The sequence below is a fragment of the Carassius auratus genome, chromosome 46 (genome assembly GCF_003368295.1).
Source record: "Carassius auratus strain Wakin chromosome 46, ASM336829v1, whole genome shotgun sequence".
In the NCBI taxonomy this organism is placed as follows: Eukaryota; Metazoa; Chordata; class Actinopteri; order Cypriniformes; family Cyprinidae; genus Carassius; species Carassius auratus.
The window spans coordinates 1302367-1324794 of record NC_039288.1 but is presented as its reverse complement, the minus strand read 5'-3'; the positions used below and the strand labels follow the sequence as shown (position 1 = coordinate 1324794).

Below are 22428 nucleotides of genomic sequence, written 5' to 3'. Positions count from 1 at the left end.
CTCTTTCATCTGTGGCTACTGCTCTGTTGTGATGCTGTAATTATCATCATCATAACTGCTGGCGACAGAGCTGTGAAGGAAAGGTGTGTGTACGATAAGCTCCGGTGTACGAGATTGGGAAGCCGTAATTATGACGTGATTTGAGTTTGAGCGATTTGGGATGTGAAAAAAACGGGCAGTTTCATATTTGCTAATGAAGCATCGGTGGCAGAGGAGCAAAATGAAGAGCAATCGAGAAACATAATGTAGTTTTTGTCGTCTTAATAACCTGCTAAATTTACAGTCCTTATGAGCTTTATTGCTTTTCTTCAGTAACAGGGTGCAAAATGCACTATTGCAAATAATCTGGAAACGCTTTACTTAAAGCCTTTATGAATAATGCATTATAAAGGTATTAATAATGTACATTGTAATGCATTATATTTTTTCATATATAATAGTTAAAATGCATTATAATATTTGAAAGTTTGTTTATCGTGTTTTAATGCATTATAATATTTGAAAGTTTGTTTAGCATGTTTTAATGCATTCTAAAGGTCTAAAAATTAATAGATGTGCATTTACGTATTATATCTGTGGTTGCAGTACTCACGAGATTATACAATGCATTATAAGTCATAGTTTAATTAATTAAAGCTACTTTTATAATGCATTATTTATAAAGGCCTTAAGTAAAATGGTACCAGAAATTCAATGCAAATATTAAATCTTAATGTTGCAATGCATAATATTTGACACAACCCAATAAATTCATTAAACATATCACCTTTGAGGATTCAAGGTAAGTTAGTTATTTTACTGTCAGGAATGCAAAATGTTTTCTTCAGAACAATCTCAAGAAAATAGATGAGAAGCAAATGAGCAAATGAGAAGAAAGTAGCAGTTGAGGTCAAAAGATTTTGCATTATTTTCAACCTACTGTAAATATAAAACCTCCTAAAAAAAACCTAGAGAAAAACCCCATAGACTATTTCAATCATCACTTTTGTCACAAACATTTTTAACGCTTGTCTGTGCGTAAGCAAATTCATTTTTTTCTGCATTTCCAAGTATTATTGAGTGTCGAGATGGGTTTTTTTGCTCTGGCGAGGTGTTTCCCTCGGGCACCGAGGCCAGTTTCAGAAATACCCAGCCAATTCAAAGCGTAAAGTCAAGTTTCATTTTGAATTGTCTACTTTTGACTTCATTGTGTTAGGTCTAGCTTTACTTTCATACTTGTTTGATGTGCAAAGGTTTCAATGCGTTTCTTTATTTACAGTCTGTTTGGTTTTCTGTTTTTATTTGGCTTCTCTGTAAATGGCTTTGTCTGGTTTTAAAGTGATTGTTTTAATGTGACTGTGTTTTGGTGATTTATTTCAATAATAATGCGTTATTCAAAGCTTACTTGTGTTGGATTCCTCCAAACCACAGGACAAACAGTCACAGAGTTGTTTTGGATGGGATTGGGACACTTGTGGCTCTGTGTGTAGTTCTTGGTCTTCGTGTCGTCTCGTACTCTGTAAACAAGACGCTTTCTCAAAGTCTGGAGTTATTGCTTCGAAGCGTCACGCTGTAATGAATAAGCTTTTCTTTGTTTGTTGGCACTTTATCAGTCATGTGGTTTTAGCAAGCCAAGTTTTATTAAATTATTTTGAAGAGCACATAATTGAAGCCATTATATCTTCATTCCTGTTGGATGAAGATGGACTATCACACAGACACAACCATATTGTTGCTGACTATAAATTATCATTTTTAAAAAACTAATTAATACATTGAATATTGGTGTATGTGTTTACCTGAAATGAAATATTGAATATACTTTACTATATAATTTATTTCTGTGATGCACAGCTGTATTTTCAGCATCATTCCTCCAGTCTTCATTGTCACATGATCTACAGAAATCATGAAAATATGATGATTTATTATCAATGTTGAAAACTGTTGAATATTTTTATGGAGACTGTGATACTTCTTTCAGGGTTCTTTGAATAAAAAGTTAAAAAGAATAGCATTTATTATATATAATCCTTTTCTAACAATATAAGTCTTTACTATCACCTTTTATCAATTTAACACATTTTTGCTGAATAAAAGTTAAAAAATTAATAAAATACTGACCTCAAGCTTTTGAGAGGTGGTGTATATGGTTACAAATGTACTAATTAACCATATTTTGGGAACACATTTTTATCAAGAATTAATCCAAACTTGACAAAAACTCCTTTTGTGGACCTCCTCAATTCATCATAAAATCAATGTAGAAAATAAATTAAAAAATGTTTTAATTATTGTAAAGATGTCAAATGTAGTCTGCTTGGGTGTTGGTTAGGCCAGTGTTTCTCGGCACAGTTCTGATAAATGCAAAAAATCCCACGGCACACCACTAAGCACTGAAATATATTAAAAAAATAAATGCAAAGTGGGGAATTTTTTTTTTGTTTAATTTTTTTTTTTTTAATTAAAGGCTGCGTCGTCAGAGATGGTATTGTTGCACTTAACAGTTAATGAAAATCAAGCTCAAATACAGTTTCAGGTTATAAAGTTTATTGTAGCTCAATGGGAGCTCAGCTGAAAAGCTTGTTGTTTAATACACTTGATATATAATGATATATAAGATGAAGTGCTATACAAAAGTACATTGGTTGCAACTAGACGGCAAAAGACTCTTCTCCGCTCCGCTCAGAAAAACAATAGATAGGAAATTGATGAATTGCCTTGTTCTTCTTTTGTAATAAAAGCATGTGCTAAATGCATAAAAGTAAATGTAGATTTTTAGATACTTTCCAAAAAAGTTGCATGCAGGCACATTTTTCTACAAGTCTGGCAAATAGCAGTACGCATGAGACGAAGGCGTAGCTCTCTTCATCAGTGCTTGTCGGTAGAAGGACACATGCGTTTGTTGATGGAGGGGGTCGGCGGCTGGGGGTTGAGTGTGTTTAAACGTGCCTCTGTTGTTATGTCTGCCTTTCCTTTGAAGTTCCTCAAACCTCCAGCTAAGTGGCACTCATTTTCCCCATCTCACAGATCTGGCAGAATTATTTCCAGATTGTAGCGCGGTGCCACAGTAACGTAGCTTCAGCAGCATCACAATAACCTTTGATTTTAGACTCTTCACGGATGCATTAAGAAGCCACGAAATGAAATTGACCTTGATTCTAATGAGCACACACACACATTTACCTTCAAGACAACAGGAATAGATGCACAGCCTTTAAAGACCACTGTGGAAATTTTGCTTATCTCACTTTCACTCAGTCAGGAAATGGAGTTTTTTCTCAGTTACAGTAATCTGAAGCGCAGACGAGCACCGCTCACCGTTTCTCCACCGTTTGGGGATTCAAAAAAAAAATGCATTTTTGAAGTGTTAATCCTTCATTTATGTCTCCAGTATCTAAAAGAATGAGTAAAAGAGATCTGAAGCTTGTGAAGACTTGTCTTCATGCAGATGAATGGCATCCTCTAATGTGGTGATGCACCAACATTTCTGGTGAATTGACTGAAACTGTGATGTTTAATAAGTGCTTCTCTATTGGAGTATTTGGACTGTGTCAGTGACTGTTTCCTGGATAAACTACAGCAGGTAAACGTGTCCGCTGTGTGACACTAATGCTGGATGAACAATACTGATTTCTGGGTGTTAAAGGCACACAATTGTCATCATTTATTGACCCTCAGGTTGTTCCAAACATGTAGATTCTTTAATCTTTACCTGAACACAAAAGAAGATATTTTGAAGAATGCTGGTAATTAAACGCTTGCTGGTAGCCATTGACTTCCATAGTTTGGTCTGAAACAACTTGAGAGTGAGTAAAGATGACGGTTCTCATTTTTTTAATTTTGATGAAACCATATAGATTCCTAAATCCCCCCCAAAATCAGTCTTAAAACTTGAGTCTGTCCTGTTTTCTGCGGATGTGTGAACAAAACATCACCAAGCATGATTTGTAGTCTGCATGCCATCCAATAATCGCAGTGAGATTTATGCTTATGTTGAAATAAACAGAACAGCTTAGTATCATGTCCATGTTATCGCCCAATAATTGTTTCAACCACAGAAAGTCATCAATAAAACAGCTTATAAACAATAATGTTATGTAACGTAACATTTACCACATTTCAGTGTCCAATAAACTTACTAATCAGCTAGAAATATCTCCAGAGAGAATTATTTTGCAATATATATGCACTATATTACATATTCATTATATTTTTATTTATTTAACCTGTAAGCAATATCTGTTTTTTATATATTAATACAGCCACAGTGTTTATATTACAGCAATGAATCAGAGCAGAAACAATTATATCATGTACAATTTAGTATTTTTATTAAATGCATTCACAAAGTATGTTGGGTGTTTTTCTGTTGGGTTGTTCTTCTAAAAATAGTTCCTCCAGGCATTATCACAGAGACCAAAGGTTGATCTGATTCAGCGTTCTTGACCACATCAATGGCGTGTAGAACGATGGCACCCCATTCAACACATCAGTGCTCAAACAAGAGATTAAAGACGTAACACTCAAAGCCCTCGCTTCCAGAATGTCCTCTCATTTCCGCTTCAAAAAAGCACTTCGGTTTTTAAAGTGAAGAATACATTAGATGGGACAGTGTTTGAGACCGTGGTGTCCATCAGTGGTCCGTATTAAAGGACTGATCGCTCAGAACAAGTCATGCCTGGATTGTCGTTCAAAGAAATGGCTGATAAAAGGAAAAAACCACATGCAAATTAATTATGTGCTCTGCTATATAACAGCCATGTTTGTTTGATGCGATATGAACATTGGAATCATTGTAATTAATTAATTTCGTGTGGGAAAAATGTTGTGTTAAAACCGTTCCCCTCAGCAAGATTTCTTTTAGTCTCTTCAAGATGCATTGCAACACAGATTTTGCTAGTTAAAAATATGAGCTGAAAATAAGAGTTTGATCTCTGTGTGAGGGTACGTTTAGCAAATCAGATCTTTAGTGGATGGAGATACAGAGTTAAAGTCCTCAGTCACTATGGACGTGTATGAGATTGGAGGGAAACAAGGACTTTTGACAAAAATGGCACCTAAATGAGTAAAAATGCACCAAACTTAAAGACACAGAGGTGAAAATACCCCTGCTGAAATAAATGAAATAAAGTGTTGAATGCACATTACGTTTAGATCTGCATGTTCTGCATTAAATTAGTTTTTGTGAGAGTTCAGAACTGAAGGCATTGAGCGTTTCAGTGATAGGGAACATTTTTTGAGTCTTTATCCCGTTTTATGTGATTTTAGCACAAGAATTTTGTTCTTAAAAGCGTTAAGAGGTTCACTTAAAACAAAATATTGTTTGCTGTTATGCACTAAAAAGTAGATGGTTGATTATTTGGGTGACAAAAAAAGTGCAAAAAACTGGCCATAGAAAATGCTATTGGTCTTGAGCATCAGGATATTACATGGAATTTTTTTGTTTGTTTGTTTGTTTTGTTTTGTGTGTCTTTAATCCCTGGGTTTTATTACAGGTGTTTAATGGCGAGCACCCATTATACAGAAAATAGTAAATGGACTTTGCACATAAATGTGGCCACACGTGGCAAATCTGTCAAATTCTGTAGGAAACACAGTCTGAAAGTCTCTCTCTCTCTCACATGTGCACGCGCTCAGATGAAAGACGGCCGTATGAAAGGCACAGCAGTCAGAAGTTTGGCCAAGAACTGCAGCTACTTCCAGCCATGCAACCGCCATGACACATCACGCCAAACAACATGCTGTTAGCATTAGCAAACTGGATTTCTCTTGAGTTATTGAAGGCCATTTGTAAATGCAGACATGAAAGCAAACAAGCTCTTGTGCTGCTGGCCTTGATCATCAAAGGCGTATCGATCAAATGGCTCCTTCCCATTGATTCTTTCAGCAAATGTATTCAACATCTGACACGCTCGCACGCCGTCTTTCAATCATCCAACTGACCAGCATCTTATTGTGTGTGTGTGTTTCTTGCAGTCCAACAAAGTGTCGGTGGTCCAGCAGGGGATGCATCCTCTGACGCCGCTGCTTCCCTACGATCACTTCAACCCCAGTCCTCCACACATCCCCACAGACGTCAGCCAGAAACCAGGTAACACATGATCAGTTTTACAAATAAGGACATCGCCAAATTAAATCTATATATATATATATATATATATATATATATATATATATGATTCCACCAAATCAGCTTTTTTTTTTTTTTGTAAAATGGCACAGCTTCTTAAATAACTGAATGTACACTCTTATCATCAGTCAATCCAGCATTTTATTATGGTAATATGATAATTAATCACCATTTAATGATAGAACTAGTGATTAAAACTAAAACTTGGTAACTCGTATTTGTCATTTTAACTGAAATTAGGACTTGGTGGTTGACTGGTGCTTAAGATATTGTTGGTCATAGATGATGGTAACTATTGTTACTAATACTACGATCGCCAACTGCTGGGTTCATGAATATTAATCACGTTTTCTGCGTTAGCTCAAACTGATTTCCTGAAATCAAAATGGGGACACTGTAATAGATGAGCACCAGCCAATGAGATTACAGTTTGCGCATAAGCTCCGCCCACTACTTGTTCTTAAATGCTGAATAATTTGAAATGAACAGTTATTTTGATAGGAAAATGCAACAAAGATTATCGTTTAAATAGCACGTCGATTCTGCATGGTATGTAAGGCTCTTTCTCTCTCTCTCTAGCTTTAGAAAGACATATTTTGATTAAGCATTGCATAAACAATGATAACAAATGGGCATCAGTGGTTTGGGCATTAAAAAAAAAAAAAAAAAAAAAAAATATATATATATATATATATATATATATATATATATATATATAATATAATATAATATATATATATTAAAATGATACTCTCAATATGCAACTAAAAGCGCCAGTAGGTGGAAGTAACTCTCAGCAACTAATAAATGAATCTTTCAAGAATCAGGAATGAAGCGAGTGACTGGCTGCATTCAAAGTCTCATACTTCACTACTATATAGTAGACGAAAAACAGTATGTGACAAAAGAAGTATGTCCGAATCTTAGCTGATACAGTCTGATAATTAAGGAGTAGCAATAGCAATATTTGCATCCATACTAAACACTTGCATACTATATAGAACATACTTTTTTAGTGGTCACAAAAGTTATTACTTGTTAAAATAAGTACCTACTCATGACAATATGCAGATTTGAACGCAGCCGTCTTTATGAGTCATTGACTCACTTGATTCGTTCAAACGGCTGATTCATTCAAGAAGGAAGCAAGTAGGTGTCATTGTGAATGAGTCACTGAATCATTGACTCACTTGATTCGTTCAAACGGCTGATTCATTCAAGAAGGAAGCAAGTGAGTGTCATTGTGAATGAGTCACTGAATCATTGACTCACTTGATTCGTTCAAACGGCTGATTCATTCAAGAAGGAAGCAAGTGAGTGTCATTGTGAATGAGTCACTGAATCATTGACTCACTTGATTCGTTCAAACGGCTGATTCATTCAAGAAGGAAGCAAGTAGGTGTCATTGTGAATGAGTCACTGAATCATTGACTCACTTGATTCACTCTGTAACGAATCACGGCTGTGCTGTATCGAGACACAGCAGTTCTGCAGTGGCTTTGATTGGAACGAAGTTTGTTCGTCAAACTGAGCAAAAACAGACATTGCTGGCAATACTGTCTAAAATGTAACACATTATGTTTATTGAACTGCTGTATTCAATCAATATCACATTTGTGCAGATGTTAAGGAAATTTCAGCGCTAAACCGTATCATATGATTTAAATATAAGAGGGGCATTTCATTTTCACCCTCACTTCTTGAATTTTACGGCGTATAACCGCGTTCTCTAAAGCTCCTGCATCATCACGTTCATCAGATGTAAGATGATGTACAGATGTGATATTAATCACACCAGATTAACACATTAAACAGTCCTAATTCTAAATGTCTGCATTATATTCTTCTGAAGTCTTCTGATGGTTTGTGTGAGGAACAGATCTGCGTCTCAGTCACTGTTCACTGATAATCTTCTCCTCCGCTGAAGCTCAAACCCACCGCCTTCCACTTTTATCTGTGTTTTTTTGTTTTGTCTTGACAGCTGTGCTTCATAAAGCAAGAGCTCCTTAAAGTACAACTCTTCTTTTGCATTTTGTGAGTGATGGCAGAGTTCAGTTGTGGATGAATGATTCCTTTAATTCAACGACTGTACAGTAAACAGCCTACAATTAGTAGACTATACTTAGATCACAGTATATTTTATGTCGTGTTTGATACAGAACTTTCGAAGGCCTCCGATTGATCTAAACTTTGCTAAAAACAAGTGACAGATGATTTCAAAGTAAAAGACCTTTCAGTGTAATCATCATTCACCTTCAGCTTGTGCATTTTTTACAGAGTTAAAATAAGAATAACGTTGTAATATTTCAAGACGGACACGTATTGAAGCAAACTTGGGTTCAAACTTATCCAGAAATCTTCAAGTCTCAAATATGAGAATGTGAGAAACATTTATTTCTCAAAAATCATTGCATTGCATGTTCATCAAACTAAGCATTAAATATCATCTTACGAAGGAGATATACAGTGAATTAGATAAATATATCATTTTATATAAGCTACATTACAAGCATCAGAATTTAAGTATCAGCATCTGCACCAAGTTGCATTATATTTATTTATTTTCTTGCTCCGTTTGAGTCTCTAAATAAAACGAAGCTATTTGTTTCTTCCATATTTTCACTCTATAGCCATAAAAGCTATATATGATGCTCAAACACATAAGCAAACCTGAGCTTGTTTGTTGGATGACTAGTCGTCTAGCCAAGTGTTGTTATGACCCATCCTTAATACAGTAATGAGTGCATTTCTCCTTCTTAATAACTCTGAAATCCACTGTAAATGGAGTGGAGACGACAGATGCTTGATTATTTCCCATTAGCTGTAGTTCAAGCCATGGATGGACTGGGGTCAGACACCTGTCCTCGTGTTCACTGTGTGTAAATCAGTGAAGTGTGTCAGACTCAACCACCGTGACCTGACGTGGAGGCACAAACACTGAACGTTTGAACCTCTGATGCTTACTGTATGTGAAGGGTTGATGTTTTACTGTACTGTGTTTGATATCTTGATGGAGTTTTCTCTGCGCTTGCGGTCCAGTCATCTCAGGCATCGGTTTAATCGCTTTCACTTTCACGCAGTGGAACGTGTCTTATATTGAAAGCCCATTTGCTGTTCATGTTTTCTCATTATATCTACTGTTGGCAGCACTGGGAATGTTTCGACGACTTAAAAAAAAAAAAATGTAACTTAGAGTCATAAACAATAACTGGGGTTGGTAAGAAATTCATATACAGTATTTGTCGAAAGTTTGGAAACATTACGATTCGTAAATGAAGTCTGACATATGCTCACTGTTTTCTATTTGAATGTATTGTAAATTTATTTAAAAATGTGTTCCTGTGATCAACGCTGGATTTTCGCAGCTTTAAATCACAGAAATATGCATTCACATTGAAAACATTTATATATATATAATTTTTTTAACAACATTAATGTTTTTACTGTATTTTGAGCACATAAATGCCGCCTTGGTGAGTGGAAAACATAAAATGTTATAAATCTAATAAAAAATATAAAAAATCATAATGTTTCCAGTACTGTAACTGCTGTACATGTTTAAAAAATAAATAGTTTTAGCATAAATTTCCCATTCGGTAACATAAGGAGTATTTCCAGAAATAAAATTATATGCAAAAAAAAAAAAAAATATATATATATATATATATATATATACATATATATATATATATATATATATATATATATATATATATAATTATTATTATTTTTTATTATTATTATTATTATTTATTATTATTTAAAAATATTAATGTTTTTACTATATTTTTGAGCACATAAATGGTGAGCAGAAAAAATTAAATTTTATAAATCTAGTAAAAGATATAAAAAATCATAATGCTTCCAGTAATTTAACTGCTTTACATGTTTAAAAAATAAATAGTTTTAGCCTAATTTTCCCATTCGTTAACATATGGGGTATTTCCAGAATTATATGAAGTGAAATTATATGCAAAAAAAAATATTTTTTTGTAATGTCTATACAGTTGTTTAAATCATCTGCTACAACAGTAATCAATATCCATATATGCAGTTATTTATGGTTAATTTGATTAGAATGTGAAATAAATAATTACATTAAATTAATAATGAGCAAAAGAGCTTCTGTAAATCTGTCGTTTTAAAAATGATGTCAAAAATTGTGAAACCTACACATCGAATCATTCGCACAAAGATCTCTAACACGCGTTTAGTTTAGAGTTCCTGACTTTAATCTTGATGTTCTGGTTCTCAGGTAGAGCCGATTGACTCGGGCACATTCCAGCTCGCAGATTTATTGAGGGTTCGCTCCACAAACAGGCCCAGAGCAAATGCAAATTATAGTCATCACGCAGCATTCTTCAGCAAACACAGGCTGCTTGGGGTCGCTCTTAACTGTAGGGTGCATCTGACAAATGACTTCCTCTACAAAACCTTAGTGCTGCTTCGCTTTGTTGTTTGCACGATTACAAAATCATATTTACTCTCAAATATGAAGCTGACCATAAGAATACCTAGACGGCATTAAGATTAAATGAAGTCCTGAGCTCTGTAATCTGATGTGCGTCTCCTCTAGAGTTTCAGAAGACGTCTCAACTGTGTCTCAAATTTGTCAAAATACCAATTAAAGGTCAGAGATCTCAATATGAGCGGCTCTCCAGCTCTGTACTCCTACTGTATGAAAGCTACTGACTCATCTAGCTGTCATTTCCATTTCTAATAAGGCATTTTTGGATAAACATCTGTTGATGCTTAAATTAATCATAACTGAAAGTGTACTGAAGATATGAGAGAACGGGCTTTGAGACCTGTGCTGCTTCTCAAGGCTCTTAACTGTACTGTGTTGTGTAACTACAATCACCCAAGAGAAGGACTCCAGTTATAAACATGAAGTTAAAGTATAGTGCAGAATGTGAGTTTGTCATCTGCCACTGGATATGAGGACATTAGCACATGAAGAAACACTACCATCACTGAAACCCACAGCTCCTTACAACAACCCGCCAAAATAAAAGTCAAAGAAATTATGACAGAAATGCATTACTGTTGTCCAATAGACTGCACTTCTCCGATTAAAAATTAAATATAATTAAATATTTAAGGAATAACACACAATTGTTCTTCCATGTTTTAATTTAAATAGTTAACCTAAATATAAATGCAAAATTCCAAGGAACTGTTGCATTTTCATTTGATTGCATTTTAAAATGTTAAATGTCTAAATGTATTTGTTTTTGAAAATAAATGTGTATTAAATCATTAAATGGAAAGATAACAAAATTACCAAAAACATTTTATATGGCCCTATTTTTGTAAATAATAATAATTTATTTTTTAAATCAATTGATTAGACATTATTTTTGATTATTAAAATTAAATGGAATGTATTAAACCTGTAAACATGTATTTAGGGGAAGTGTATTTAGAAAAAAAAAAATTACTTTATGCTGAATTGTAATTTTTTTTTCATTAGGCTATAATATATATATATATATATATATATATATATATATATATATATATTTTTTTTTTTTATCATTTTAAAAAAGAATTACTAAATAATTATTAATATTTGTTAAATATTAAAATAGAATAAAATAAATAGAATAATATTTTAAATAATTGCTGTTCATTTTAACTTTTTATTAATTAAAGAATCCTGAAAAAAAAAAAAAGTATTAAGCAGCACAACTGATAATAAATCAGTATATTATTCTTAAGTGACACTGAAGACTGGAGGAATGATGCTGAAAATACAGTTGCACATCTCAGGAATAAATTACACTTTAAAGTATATTAACATATAAAACCTTTATATTAAATGGCAATAATATATTGACAATATTACAGTTTATTTTCTGTATTTTAATCAAATAAATGCAGCACGAGAAGAAGAGACTTCTTTAAAAAAAAAACATAAAAAATCTTAGCGATTTCAAACTTTTGAACAGCTGTGTGTGTGTGTGTGTGTGTGTGTTTCTCCTTCCTTCATCATTTCTCTTGCGAGCTCCATGTGAAGCATCACACTCTTTAACAGTATCTGCGGGAAAAGATGCTCTCTGGTCGTCTGGCCAGGGTTGGAGGCGTTTGATCTTTGGGTAATGGCAGGTTCCCAGCGTGTTAATAACGGCCGTCCTCCTCTCTCTGTCTTACAGGTGTTCACAGACATCAGTCGCAGGAGATCTCCGGTTTCTACCAGCTGCCTCAAGGCCAGATCACACCGTCCATGAACTGGTAAGACTGAGCCGTCTGCAGTCCCTTCAGCTTTGTCTGGAGCTGTCATCACAATATTTGACAATATTGGGTCTAAAGTGCTTTCTAATAGCCTTCATCACGCAGTCAATGCTTTCGGACTCTCAAGACGTGTTTTAGTGAGTGAATCGATGACGGCTCGCATATCGTTCATGATTTCTCACTGATGATAAATATCGCACGTAGTTAGGATAGCACTACGAACACAGACTTATCAGCTTATAAAAGGGAGGAGATAACGTTCCCAGAGATTTTGTTATGAATGGCTAAGATGTGAGTGAAAATAATGGATTCTGTCATATTTGATGCAGATACAGACCCTGGTGTGATGAAGGACATTAATCCTCTGTTTGAGGGACACTGTATTGTTTTTTTAAATAATACATTTTGAACATTTTATTTATTGTTACTTCTTATTTTACATGATGTGCAGTTATTACATAGTTCAGTGCTGATGTGGATGTCTCTGGTGTTTTGTTTTGTGGCTGTCAGGCTGATGTTTGAGTGACAGGTGTTCTGATCATACAGTGTGGGGGAGGATATATGTGTGTGTGTGTGTGTGTGTGTGTGTGTGTGTGTGGATCTGGGGACTGAACCCGTGTGTTGGTCTTGCTCTGTTAACTGTTACTGAATTCTGTCATGATCTGAGAAAACTAGCTGGAAACATGAATAATTCACTGCTGAAAAGTGAAGAATCAGGATGAAACTGAACATATAGTGAGAAAATAAGGGAGTGTCGTTTAAAAAAAAAATTATGTAGAGGATTTAGGGGGAATAATTAAAGAGGAATGAGATTTGGACTGTGCAAATAATATTGTTATTATAAAATATGCTCATATGGTTCAGCCTATATTGTTTTTAGCATATAAAGCCCCGCCTTCTTTGATTTGATTGGTCAGCTGGAATATTTGACAGTGACGAACACTGAAGCTTAAAAACATCAACTGTGAAGAATTAGTCAAAAAATATTTAGGCCTAAATTTAAGATTTATGTTTTGTGAATTGCATATAAAATGTGCATCCATTTGGACTGCACTGTTTACATTGAAAACAAATAAACTTCAGATTTCTTTTATGTAAACTCAATTTGTTTTAAATACTTAATAACCAGGCTTATGTATTTATTTGCAATGAATCAGACTAGTTTTAGTCTCGTACATTTAACAAATTCAGCATTGCTTGTTCCACAGCAAGCCATATTTTAACCACTTTTATACTTTTTACTTGAACACATTTAATTACCACAACGAACTGATTCTGGTTTGAATAAATGCATTTAAAAATGTTTATTTGAAAATGTAAATAAAATCATACCCATGTAAAACGCACAGATAAAGTGCAACACATAACAACCATTTTATTCAAGCGGATACATTTTTTTTCTATGCAATTCCAATACATAAAACTTACATTTAGTTCAAAACATAAATAAAATTTTTTTTTTTTTTTTTTTTTTTTGTAGTTTCAGTTGTAGTTTTAGATAACTATAGTTATGGCTCTGTTGATCAGATTTCCAGCGCTAGGGTTCAGTTGAGCGTGTGCGTCCCCTGCAGCACTAGAACTGTTTTCAGAGGGGTCTCCTGCCTCCATTGGTCAGACAGACAGTTAGTCCCGCCCCCAAACACATTCAGAGTTTGTAAGCAGTGCATCCTTCAGGAAATCTTCCTGCTGAACCCGCTGGAGGCTCTAACTGTGTCCCCCGACCCGCAGGCCCAATCAGCCTGTCTATCCTCTGCCCTCCTGCGGCTTCAGACAGTCCTTCTCCTCCAGCCTCCAGAGCAGCTCGTCCTTCCCCAGGTACAGTACCAGCCCTCCCCTGTGCTTCTGCTGCCCGCCTCGCGACGCTTCAGCCGCTGAGCTCAGAGCCACAGATCCGCCTGAACTACAGCTACACTGAGCCACGCTTACAGGAACGTTCTGGGTTCAGCTCGGATTCACCCTTTACTCGCCTAAAACATGTCCATTGGGTTTGTCAGCAGTGCATCACTAGTGGTACTCCGACCAGAATCATGCCTCATGTAAACGAGAGTTGAAACTAATGCTTCTAGCAGAGCTCGAGTCGAATGAACCCGGAACGTTCCTTTAATTAAGGTTACGAGGGATCATGCTATACTGTGTATGCTAGCACAGCTAACGTGCAAATACACATTACATTTGAAGATCTAGAGGTGGTATGTATGCAAAAGAGTATGGGATGTTATAGGTCAATTTGACACGCATTCTGTAGACTTATTTTGACCCATAGGTGTGTTTTGGAAAGACCTGTCTGTTACATCACTGAAAATAAGTGTGAGAAACCTATTTTACCATCACAAGAGACATAAAAAAAGCTATATTCAATTTGGGATATGATTTAAACTCGCAGTGACCGTGAGCTGCACCTCAGTGTTTCTCTCATGCATTGTTTTTCTTGCTGCATTATTTGATCAGAAATACAGAGAGAGAAAAACAGGAATATTGTGTAATATTATTACAGTTTAAAATAATGGTTGTCTATTTGAATATACTTTAAAATAGTCTGCATTTTTGATTGGATAAATACAGCCTTGATGAGAAGAAGAGACTTCTTAAAAAACAAACATTAAAACTCTTATTAATCCCAAACGGCTGTCCACACACACACACACACACACACACACACTGCCATTCAAAACTTCATATATAAGTCTCTGACAAGCTGCAACACAGATTTAATTGTTGCGCGACTGGTGTTTTCTGTAGTGTTGATTTTGGTCAAATTACATGGAAACCAATAGGGGCTGATTTTGACACAAACATCACACCCACATCACAAGAGGAAGGCTAATAGTTGGTCTCTGAGGAAATAGACAGTGACTCTGAACAATCAGAAGAGGCGTTTATAGCCTCCAGGTCCCTGTGCCATCATCCGCTCCTCTCCTCTGTTTCTTCAAGCCATTTGTTCGGTCAGCTCAGTCTCAGAGTAGATTCAGTCAAGCGATTGTTCCTCTCCCGCTCAAAGACGCCAGCTTGGCATGAACCCATCGCTGTGGTTTATCCCATCAGACGTCAACTCTGTGATCAAATCCTCCCTTTGTAACCCAAAACCCGAATTAGATGAACAAATCATGTTAATATGCTTACATGCAGTAATAAATCCAAGCTGTGGAAATGGTTTTATTCGGATGTCAACAGACTGCGCACATCTTTGTTCAATTCTTCTGGTGTCAAGGGCACAAATCCGAAACAGAGTCTTGAGCTCCGAGTGTGTCGGGTGCTTTGTTGAGCTCCTTCTGCTGTCCTTCCCATCAGGACTGGAGAGTCGGCTTTGAAATGAGATTGAAGAGTTGTTCTCGAATGCTTCAGATGGCGTGCTTGTTTTCCCTCGGGCAGGACGGGGTTCTGTGTGTGTTGCAGTACATGCTTGCAGTGCTTCAGTGGTGCAGATAGAGCGCCAGCTGCTGGTCACATGACGCATTGATGCTTCATTAAGAGGGAACTCAAACCAACACTTTTATTTTTTCATTGCAATGTGTTTTGTTAATGCATTGTGTGTTTTTGAGTTCCTTTTTAATACAGACAGAGCTTGAAAATTTCATTGTGTGGGCAGAAATAACTGATGTTTGTGTATATGTGTGTGTGTAGGTTCTCTCATTCTCTGATGCTTCAGCCCGGCATGCACCCTACAGGCATCCCACACCCCGCCATAGTGCCTCCCTCCGGCAAACAGGAGCACGACCAGTTCGACAGGAACATTTATGTGTAAGTTCTCCTGCAGATCTGATGCTTCAGTGCACAGAAGAGGCTTGCAAACTCTTGAAGCACTCAAGTTAGTTTCCTGAAATCCAAGCACGCTCCAATGTTACTCCAGATGTTTTAGTGTATGTTTCTGCCATTTTTTCTGATTGCTCCATTTTGGTCACAACACCAAAAAGGCAATCTCTCCAGGAGTTCTAGAGCAAATGTTTGGTTCTGTGAAATCTGTAATTGTTTCGTGAGTTTGCTCTCCTGAATATGAAACAAGATCATAATAAGCGGTCAGTGTCAGTGTCTCTGGAACTCAATTTGCTTGATACTTCATCTGAATCTGATTGCGTAATCCAAATTACAGATTCAATAAAATCCTGGAAAGTTTCTGAAATTTTTTTGCAACCCTAGATAAAAATGAGCAGAGTTTATAAAAAAATCTTAGCTGTGTATGTTTCAATCCTCAGACTTCAAATCCAACATTATCCTTGAAATGGACACTTTCTCTCATATCGTGAAGTCAAATGTTCCTCATTACACTAAAAGAGAACCCTGGTTGAAAAAATTCAATACAAACTACATATTTTCATAACGATGAAAATTTTTGGAAATGACGTCAGGATGTGTGACTGTGGATTGCAAGTAATGGGCCGCTCATCCAAATGTTTTTAACCATTGTTATGTGTGTCGTAAAGTGTTTTTCTCCTTCTTCCTCAACACATACCTTAGCAAATCTCATCCAGAGGCGAAGCGTGAGAAGGAGCCCAAGAAGCCGGTGATCAAGAAGCCGCTGAATGCGTTCATGCTCTACATGAAGGAGATGCGGGCCAAAGTCATCGCTGAGTGCACGCTGAAGGAGAGCGCCGCCATCAACCAGATCCTGGGACGACGGGTGAGTTCCCATCCACTTCATCTGCTATCAGGATCAGAGTCTGGGAGGGTTTCTGATGCATGTGTGTGTGTGTGTGTGTGTGTGTGTGTGACAGTGGCATGCTCTGACCCGCGAGGAACAGGCCAAGTACTATGAACTGGCCCGAAAGGAGCGGCAGCTTCACATGCAGCTTTATCCCAGCTGGTCAGCCCGCGACAACTACGTAAGTGCTTCTCGTTACTCTTTGGCTAAGTGAGGAACATCAGGATCATTCTGACATGTGGGGAATAATCGTGAAGGAGGAGCAGATCCAGAGTCCAAACTTTTCAGTTTAGCCAATTACAGAGCCAGAGCAGTGAGATTATTCTATATCAGACTTTAAATGCATGGATATTACATTTATTTCTTATGCGTTGACTTAAACGATTAAAAACAATTCAGGTAATTGAAATTAATCTGCAATAAAATAAAATATACACTTCAGGTGATATAAGCTTAAAGTAAGTTGCCAAGGCAGGATTTATTATTTCTTAAGTTGAGACATTGAAATTACTAACTAGAAATAAAATAAATCAAAAATATAAAACTAAAATGGAAATATAACTAAGCAATTAGAAGATGAATAAAATAGGCAACATAACAAAATTACAAAAAATAACCAATTAAAATGAAAGTGTAAATCTAATTCAAAATGTATTAGTATTAACGATAGTAAAATAACACTGTTATGCATGTGTTTTATTGTGCAAGTTATTCCAACGGTCTTTGTAATCTTCATTACAGTGATTACTTAAAATACAGTAATACTTTACATTCATGTATAATTTGTTAATTTCAGTTAGTTTACATAAACTAAAGATATTGCTTAAAAACGCTGGATGGAAATGCCAAAATGTGCATAAAATCTTAAAGGGGTCATATGACGTTTGCTTAAATGAACATTAATTTGTGTATCTGGTGAAATGCAATGTTTATGTGGTTTAAGGTTTAAAAAAACATATTATTTTCCACATAATGCACATTATTGTTTATCCTCTATGCCCTGCCTTTCTAAAATGGGTTGATTTTTACAAAGCTCATGTTGCATGAAAACGTACTCACAGGCTGTGAGTCAGAACAGCCCGCATTGTACAAATATTTAGGTTTAACTGTTCTGGAACAGTGTTGTAAATACAACCTTACCACTGGTTTCTAGTTGTGCCCTCTTTTAGCAGGCCAAACAAAGTAGTTTTGCATTCACAGCAAAACAGAGCAACTCCACAAGTCAAGAATAAAAGTAAAATAAAAGCCTTATTTCTCTGCATGAACATTTGGGCGGTGTTATGAAATTCTTCCAACACAGTGACGTAGACATGTGGAGGCATATTTAAACAAGGAGGAGGGTGTGGAAAGAATATCTCTTTGGGTTAAAGACTTTAGTCTTTTCAACTTTAGGAATCTTTTCTATGCATGAACAGCTTGTTATACTCCGAAGAGAAAGAAAAACTTGAAATCGCATCATATGACCCCTTTAAAATGTGCATAATTTTGTGTCCGGTAAAAAGACGCACATAAACTGAAAATAAAATGAAGATACCTCAAAATGCTAAATAGTCATTTATAGTTTATTTATTATTATGTTGGAAAACAAGAGCAACATGTTTGCAACAGTTCCCAATTTTATTATTGACGCTTCACACTGTTTTCCCAGGAAAATCTTATGATATTTTATGCAATATTCTTTTTTTTACTTTCATTAAATTTACTTTAGAAGGAATGTCTCTAGGTTACATATGTAACCCTGGTTCCCCGAGGTATGAGACGCTGCATCGAAATGCTTTGGGAACACCCCTTTGTGGCCACACGCTGAATCACATGTGAAATCAGTCCAATGGAATGTCAAAACATCACGGGGGGTGCTGTAGAGGCCAGATAGCTTAAAAGCCACCCAAAAGAAGCAGTGCTAGCCTCTGATAGTTGAGGCAAGTCGCTCACAGGGATGCAGGATGTTTGGCAATGTGACGCAGTGTCGTTACCTCAGGGAACCAGGGTTATATACATAACCTAGAGACGTTCACCTTCAGGAACTCAAAATGCTTTGGGAATGAGTATGACTACACCACCATACTGACAAATGGCTGTCTAATGTGAAATCATGGTAAGCACTGCTAAGACAGAAGTTCCTAAAATTCATACTTCCCCTGGCCTTGAGCATGAACCAATGAGTTTTGCCTCCCAGTGAATGACCACCCAAAGGGACGTGGAAAGCAGCTAAGACCACCGTGAACACTCTAAAGGTGGAGGGGGTCAAACCTGTGGAGAATTGTTCCTGCAGGAACTCCAGAACTGAACCAATCGGGCAGTTAACTGGGAGCAGCTAACGATTTTCACACCATGAAGTGAACAACCCACTTCAAGTTTCCTCGTGGAGGGAGCTCTGGAGTGGAGTATGGTCTCAACAACAGTTGAGAGACCAGAAGCTATGAGTTGTGCCCCTACAAGGGCCACACCCATAGTTTCCACAATTTCAGGTGGGTGAAAGATGGTGCCCCCTGCCTGAGAGAGGAGATCCCGCCGAACGGGAATCTCCCATGGAGAGTCTCCAAGTATGGCTAATTTGAGATTAACCCTGTCCTGGCAAACTCTCTCCAGAACTCCCGGGAGCAGAGAAATTGGGGGGAAGGCATACAGACAGAGCCTCTGGCCCAACTAGCAGAGCTGGATGCATGAGGGAGAACCACAGGGGACATTGTAAGTTCTCTTGAGATGCAAACAAGTCTATCTGGACTTGACCGAACTTCTTCCAAATTTGCTCCAACACCTCAGTTTTGAGCTCCCATTCCGCAAGCCTCAGCACCTGTCACAATTTGTCCTGGGCCCACAGAACGATCTGAGGTGCCAGCCTATAAAGGGGGCATGAGTGCAGACTCCTCTGGCGATTGATGAGATCACCAGTGTGTTGTCTGTGCGAACAAGCACATAATGGCTTCTCAGGTCTGGGAGAATTTGCTTTAATGCTTGAAACACGGCCAGCATCACCAGGCAGTTGGTGTGCCACATGAGATGGGGACCTTCCCACAGACCCTAAGTGGAGCGGCCACTCATGACCATTCCCCAGCTCGTGTGGAAGGTGTCCATCATTGTCATTACATGACATGGAGCCCCCAACACTGGGCCTTGTAACAGGAATCAAGGTTTCTTCCACATGTCTAAGGCACGTAAGTACCACCACGTGACCTTGATCATACGGAGAGGCTTGCCCGTCAAGGAAAACCTTTTTGTCCAGAGCCACCACTGCAAGGGTCGCATGTACAACAGGCCATCAACAGATATCACTTTTGACACAACCTCCATCAGATCCAACAGATTCTGTAACTGCTTTACAGTGAGTGACTGGCTTTCTTTAACTTTCTTGACTGCCATGAGGATCAACTCGATCCAACCAGGAGACCGACGTGCCTACATTGTGGTCGAATCCCACACTATGGCCATATAAGTGGTTCTCAGTACTGTAGAAAGCACACTTTTCTTTGCATTTAGTCTTAATCCCAACTATTTCATGTGAGAACCGATCATCTGCTTTGATTGAGCTAGTTTCAACCAATCTTCAATGTAATTCTGTATACAGATGCCCTAGAGTTGCAGATTAGCCAGAGCAGTATCCACACACTTGGTGAATATGTGCTGTGAGAGTGCAAGACCGAACGGAAGAACCTGATATTGGTACGCTTTGCCCCCGAATGCAAACCTCAGGAACTTTGTGTTGAGGGAGGATGGTTATATGGAAGTACACATCCTTCAAATCTATCATCACAAACCAGTCCTCGGACCTTGATTCGTTTGATCTTGAGCATTCTGACTTTGAGTCACATGACTGAGTGGTTCAACAAATGCAGATGTGAAATCGGACGTACCCCCCACCCCCCAACCTTCGGAACGCTGAAAATACTGGCTGTAGAACCTGGACTCTCTGTGGAGAGGAGGGACCACCTCGATGGCCTCCTTCCTCAAGAGAGTGCCTAATTCTTGTTCCATGTTCCAAGTGCCTGCTCAGGGCCCACCAGAGGGCAAAACCCCATTGAATAGAGATGGACGCAACCTGGATGGAATCTGGTAGCCTCTTTGTACAGTGTGCAGGACCCAATAAGATGCATTTGACAGAAACTTTCACGCTGCCAGATGATGTACTAAGGGAACCAGTCTCTCAAGACTGGCCTCTGGTGTCCTGCTCAGCTCAGCTCAGTGCCCTGAAGTGGAGGACCGGCACGGTTGGCCGATCTAGCTGCTCTAGAGACCTCCTTGGAGGTAGTGACCCTCCCAGACTGTAGTGACCCTCACACTACTTTCCGGGCAAATGCTGAGAGATGTGCTTGCTGGATTCGGCTGTGCCCTGAAACACCGGGGGTGGTAGGGTTGACAGGCTTGTCTCCTGAAGGCACTGAGGAGAGACGGACACCGTATGATGAGGTGTACACCGCTCTTCCCCAGAGGGGCCCGCCCTCAGAAGACCTATGGCATAGGCATTAAGACCTTTTAGTCAAATACTATCAAATGAAAAAAATGGTCTGCAAATCCACTTTCTGCTTAGAAGCCTTCGGCCCAGGAGTGCCACTCTGACTCTAGATATACTGGGGGAGTGTGAGAACCGATGTTCCACAAATAAGAAGCTGAAACACAGCTAGGTCTGCTCCCACCCAGCAGCACCTGAGACCTGTGTCCACTGATGTTGCAATGGGAACAGATAGCCCACAGGCGTCCATCCCACGTAAGACGTCGACCCGTAAACCTACTCATTCCACCCATCAAATCTAATTTTTTTAAAGGGCAGATTAGCTGGAATGAAAAATGGTTAAACCCATGCTCTCAACACCTCAGTGTGGAGACAAAGAGAACTAATAGGTCCCGACATACCAACTCCTAATATTTTGCTGACTACATCAACCTCCTCAGAGAAAGAGATACAAAACAACATACTCTTAACTGATAATTTTTTATATACCAAGAGAGTCCTGTATTTAGAGAGTGAGGCCCGTCTCTGATCCCTCTACTGAATAATATATATAAATATAAATATATGTATACAAAATATATATCTTCTCAAAGTCAGATGAATGTTCATATTTTAATTCCTCAGACTCAAATGCAGCCAAACAACCAGACAAGTGAACATGGTCTGATTATATTATATGATGTAATTAAAAGAATCGGGATAAATAGCCTGCAAACGCATTTATACATTTGCACACGTTTGGGGGAAAGAGGGAGAATAGGAACCTCTTATCTACTCATTGATTCCCACCACATTATTTGCTGCAGACCCGTAATGCACGCAAACCACTCGATTCTATAATGCATAAGACTTTCTTCCCTCCAGAAGAAACGCCAGCGGAAGAAGAACTAAACATCCAAGGTAATACACACTTGTACACTTAGGGACATTTTATGAATGAACCCCTCAAGAGCTGACTGTGCGTGCTCCGCTCTAAAACAAACCACACATAAATCACGT

General features: G+C 37.7%; 1 protein-coding gene across 8 annotated transcripts in view; it reads left to right on the top strand.

The window, feature by feature from the left end:
- Window positions 1–22428, top strand: part of LOC113063835 (transcription factor 7-like 2) — a 46411-nt gene that overhangs the window by 16184 nt on the left and 7799 nt on the right. For 5 of the 8 annotated variants that reach the window (XM_026234197.1, XM_026234202.1, XM_026234198.1 and 2 more), the window contains 6 exons: window positions 5959–6073; window positions 12268–12346; window positions 14075–14161; window positions 15968–16084; window positions 16799–16961; window positions 17056–17163. In XM_026234197.1, the coding sequence (XP_026089982.1) occupies window positions 5959–6073; window positions 12268–12346; window positions 14075–14161; window positions 15968–16084; window positions 16799–16961; window positions 17056–17163 (669 nt within the window). The remainder of the gene's footprint in view (window positions 1–5958; window positions 6074–12267; window positions 12347–14074; window positions 14162–15967; window positions 16085–16798; window positions 16962–17055; window positions 17164–22428) is intronic. The other 3 variants (XM_026234199.1, XM_026234204.1, XM_026234200.1) reach the window with 1 other exon arrangement.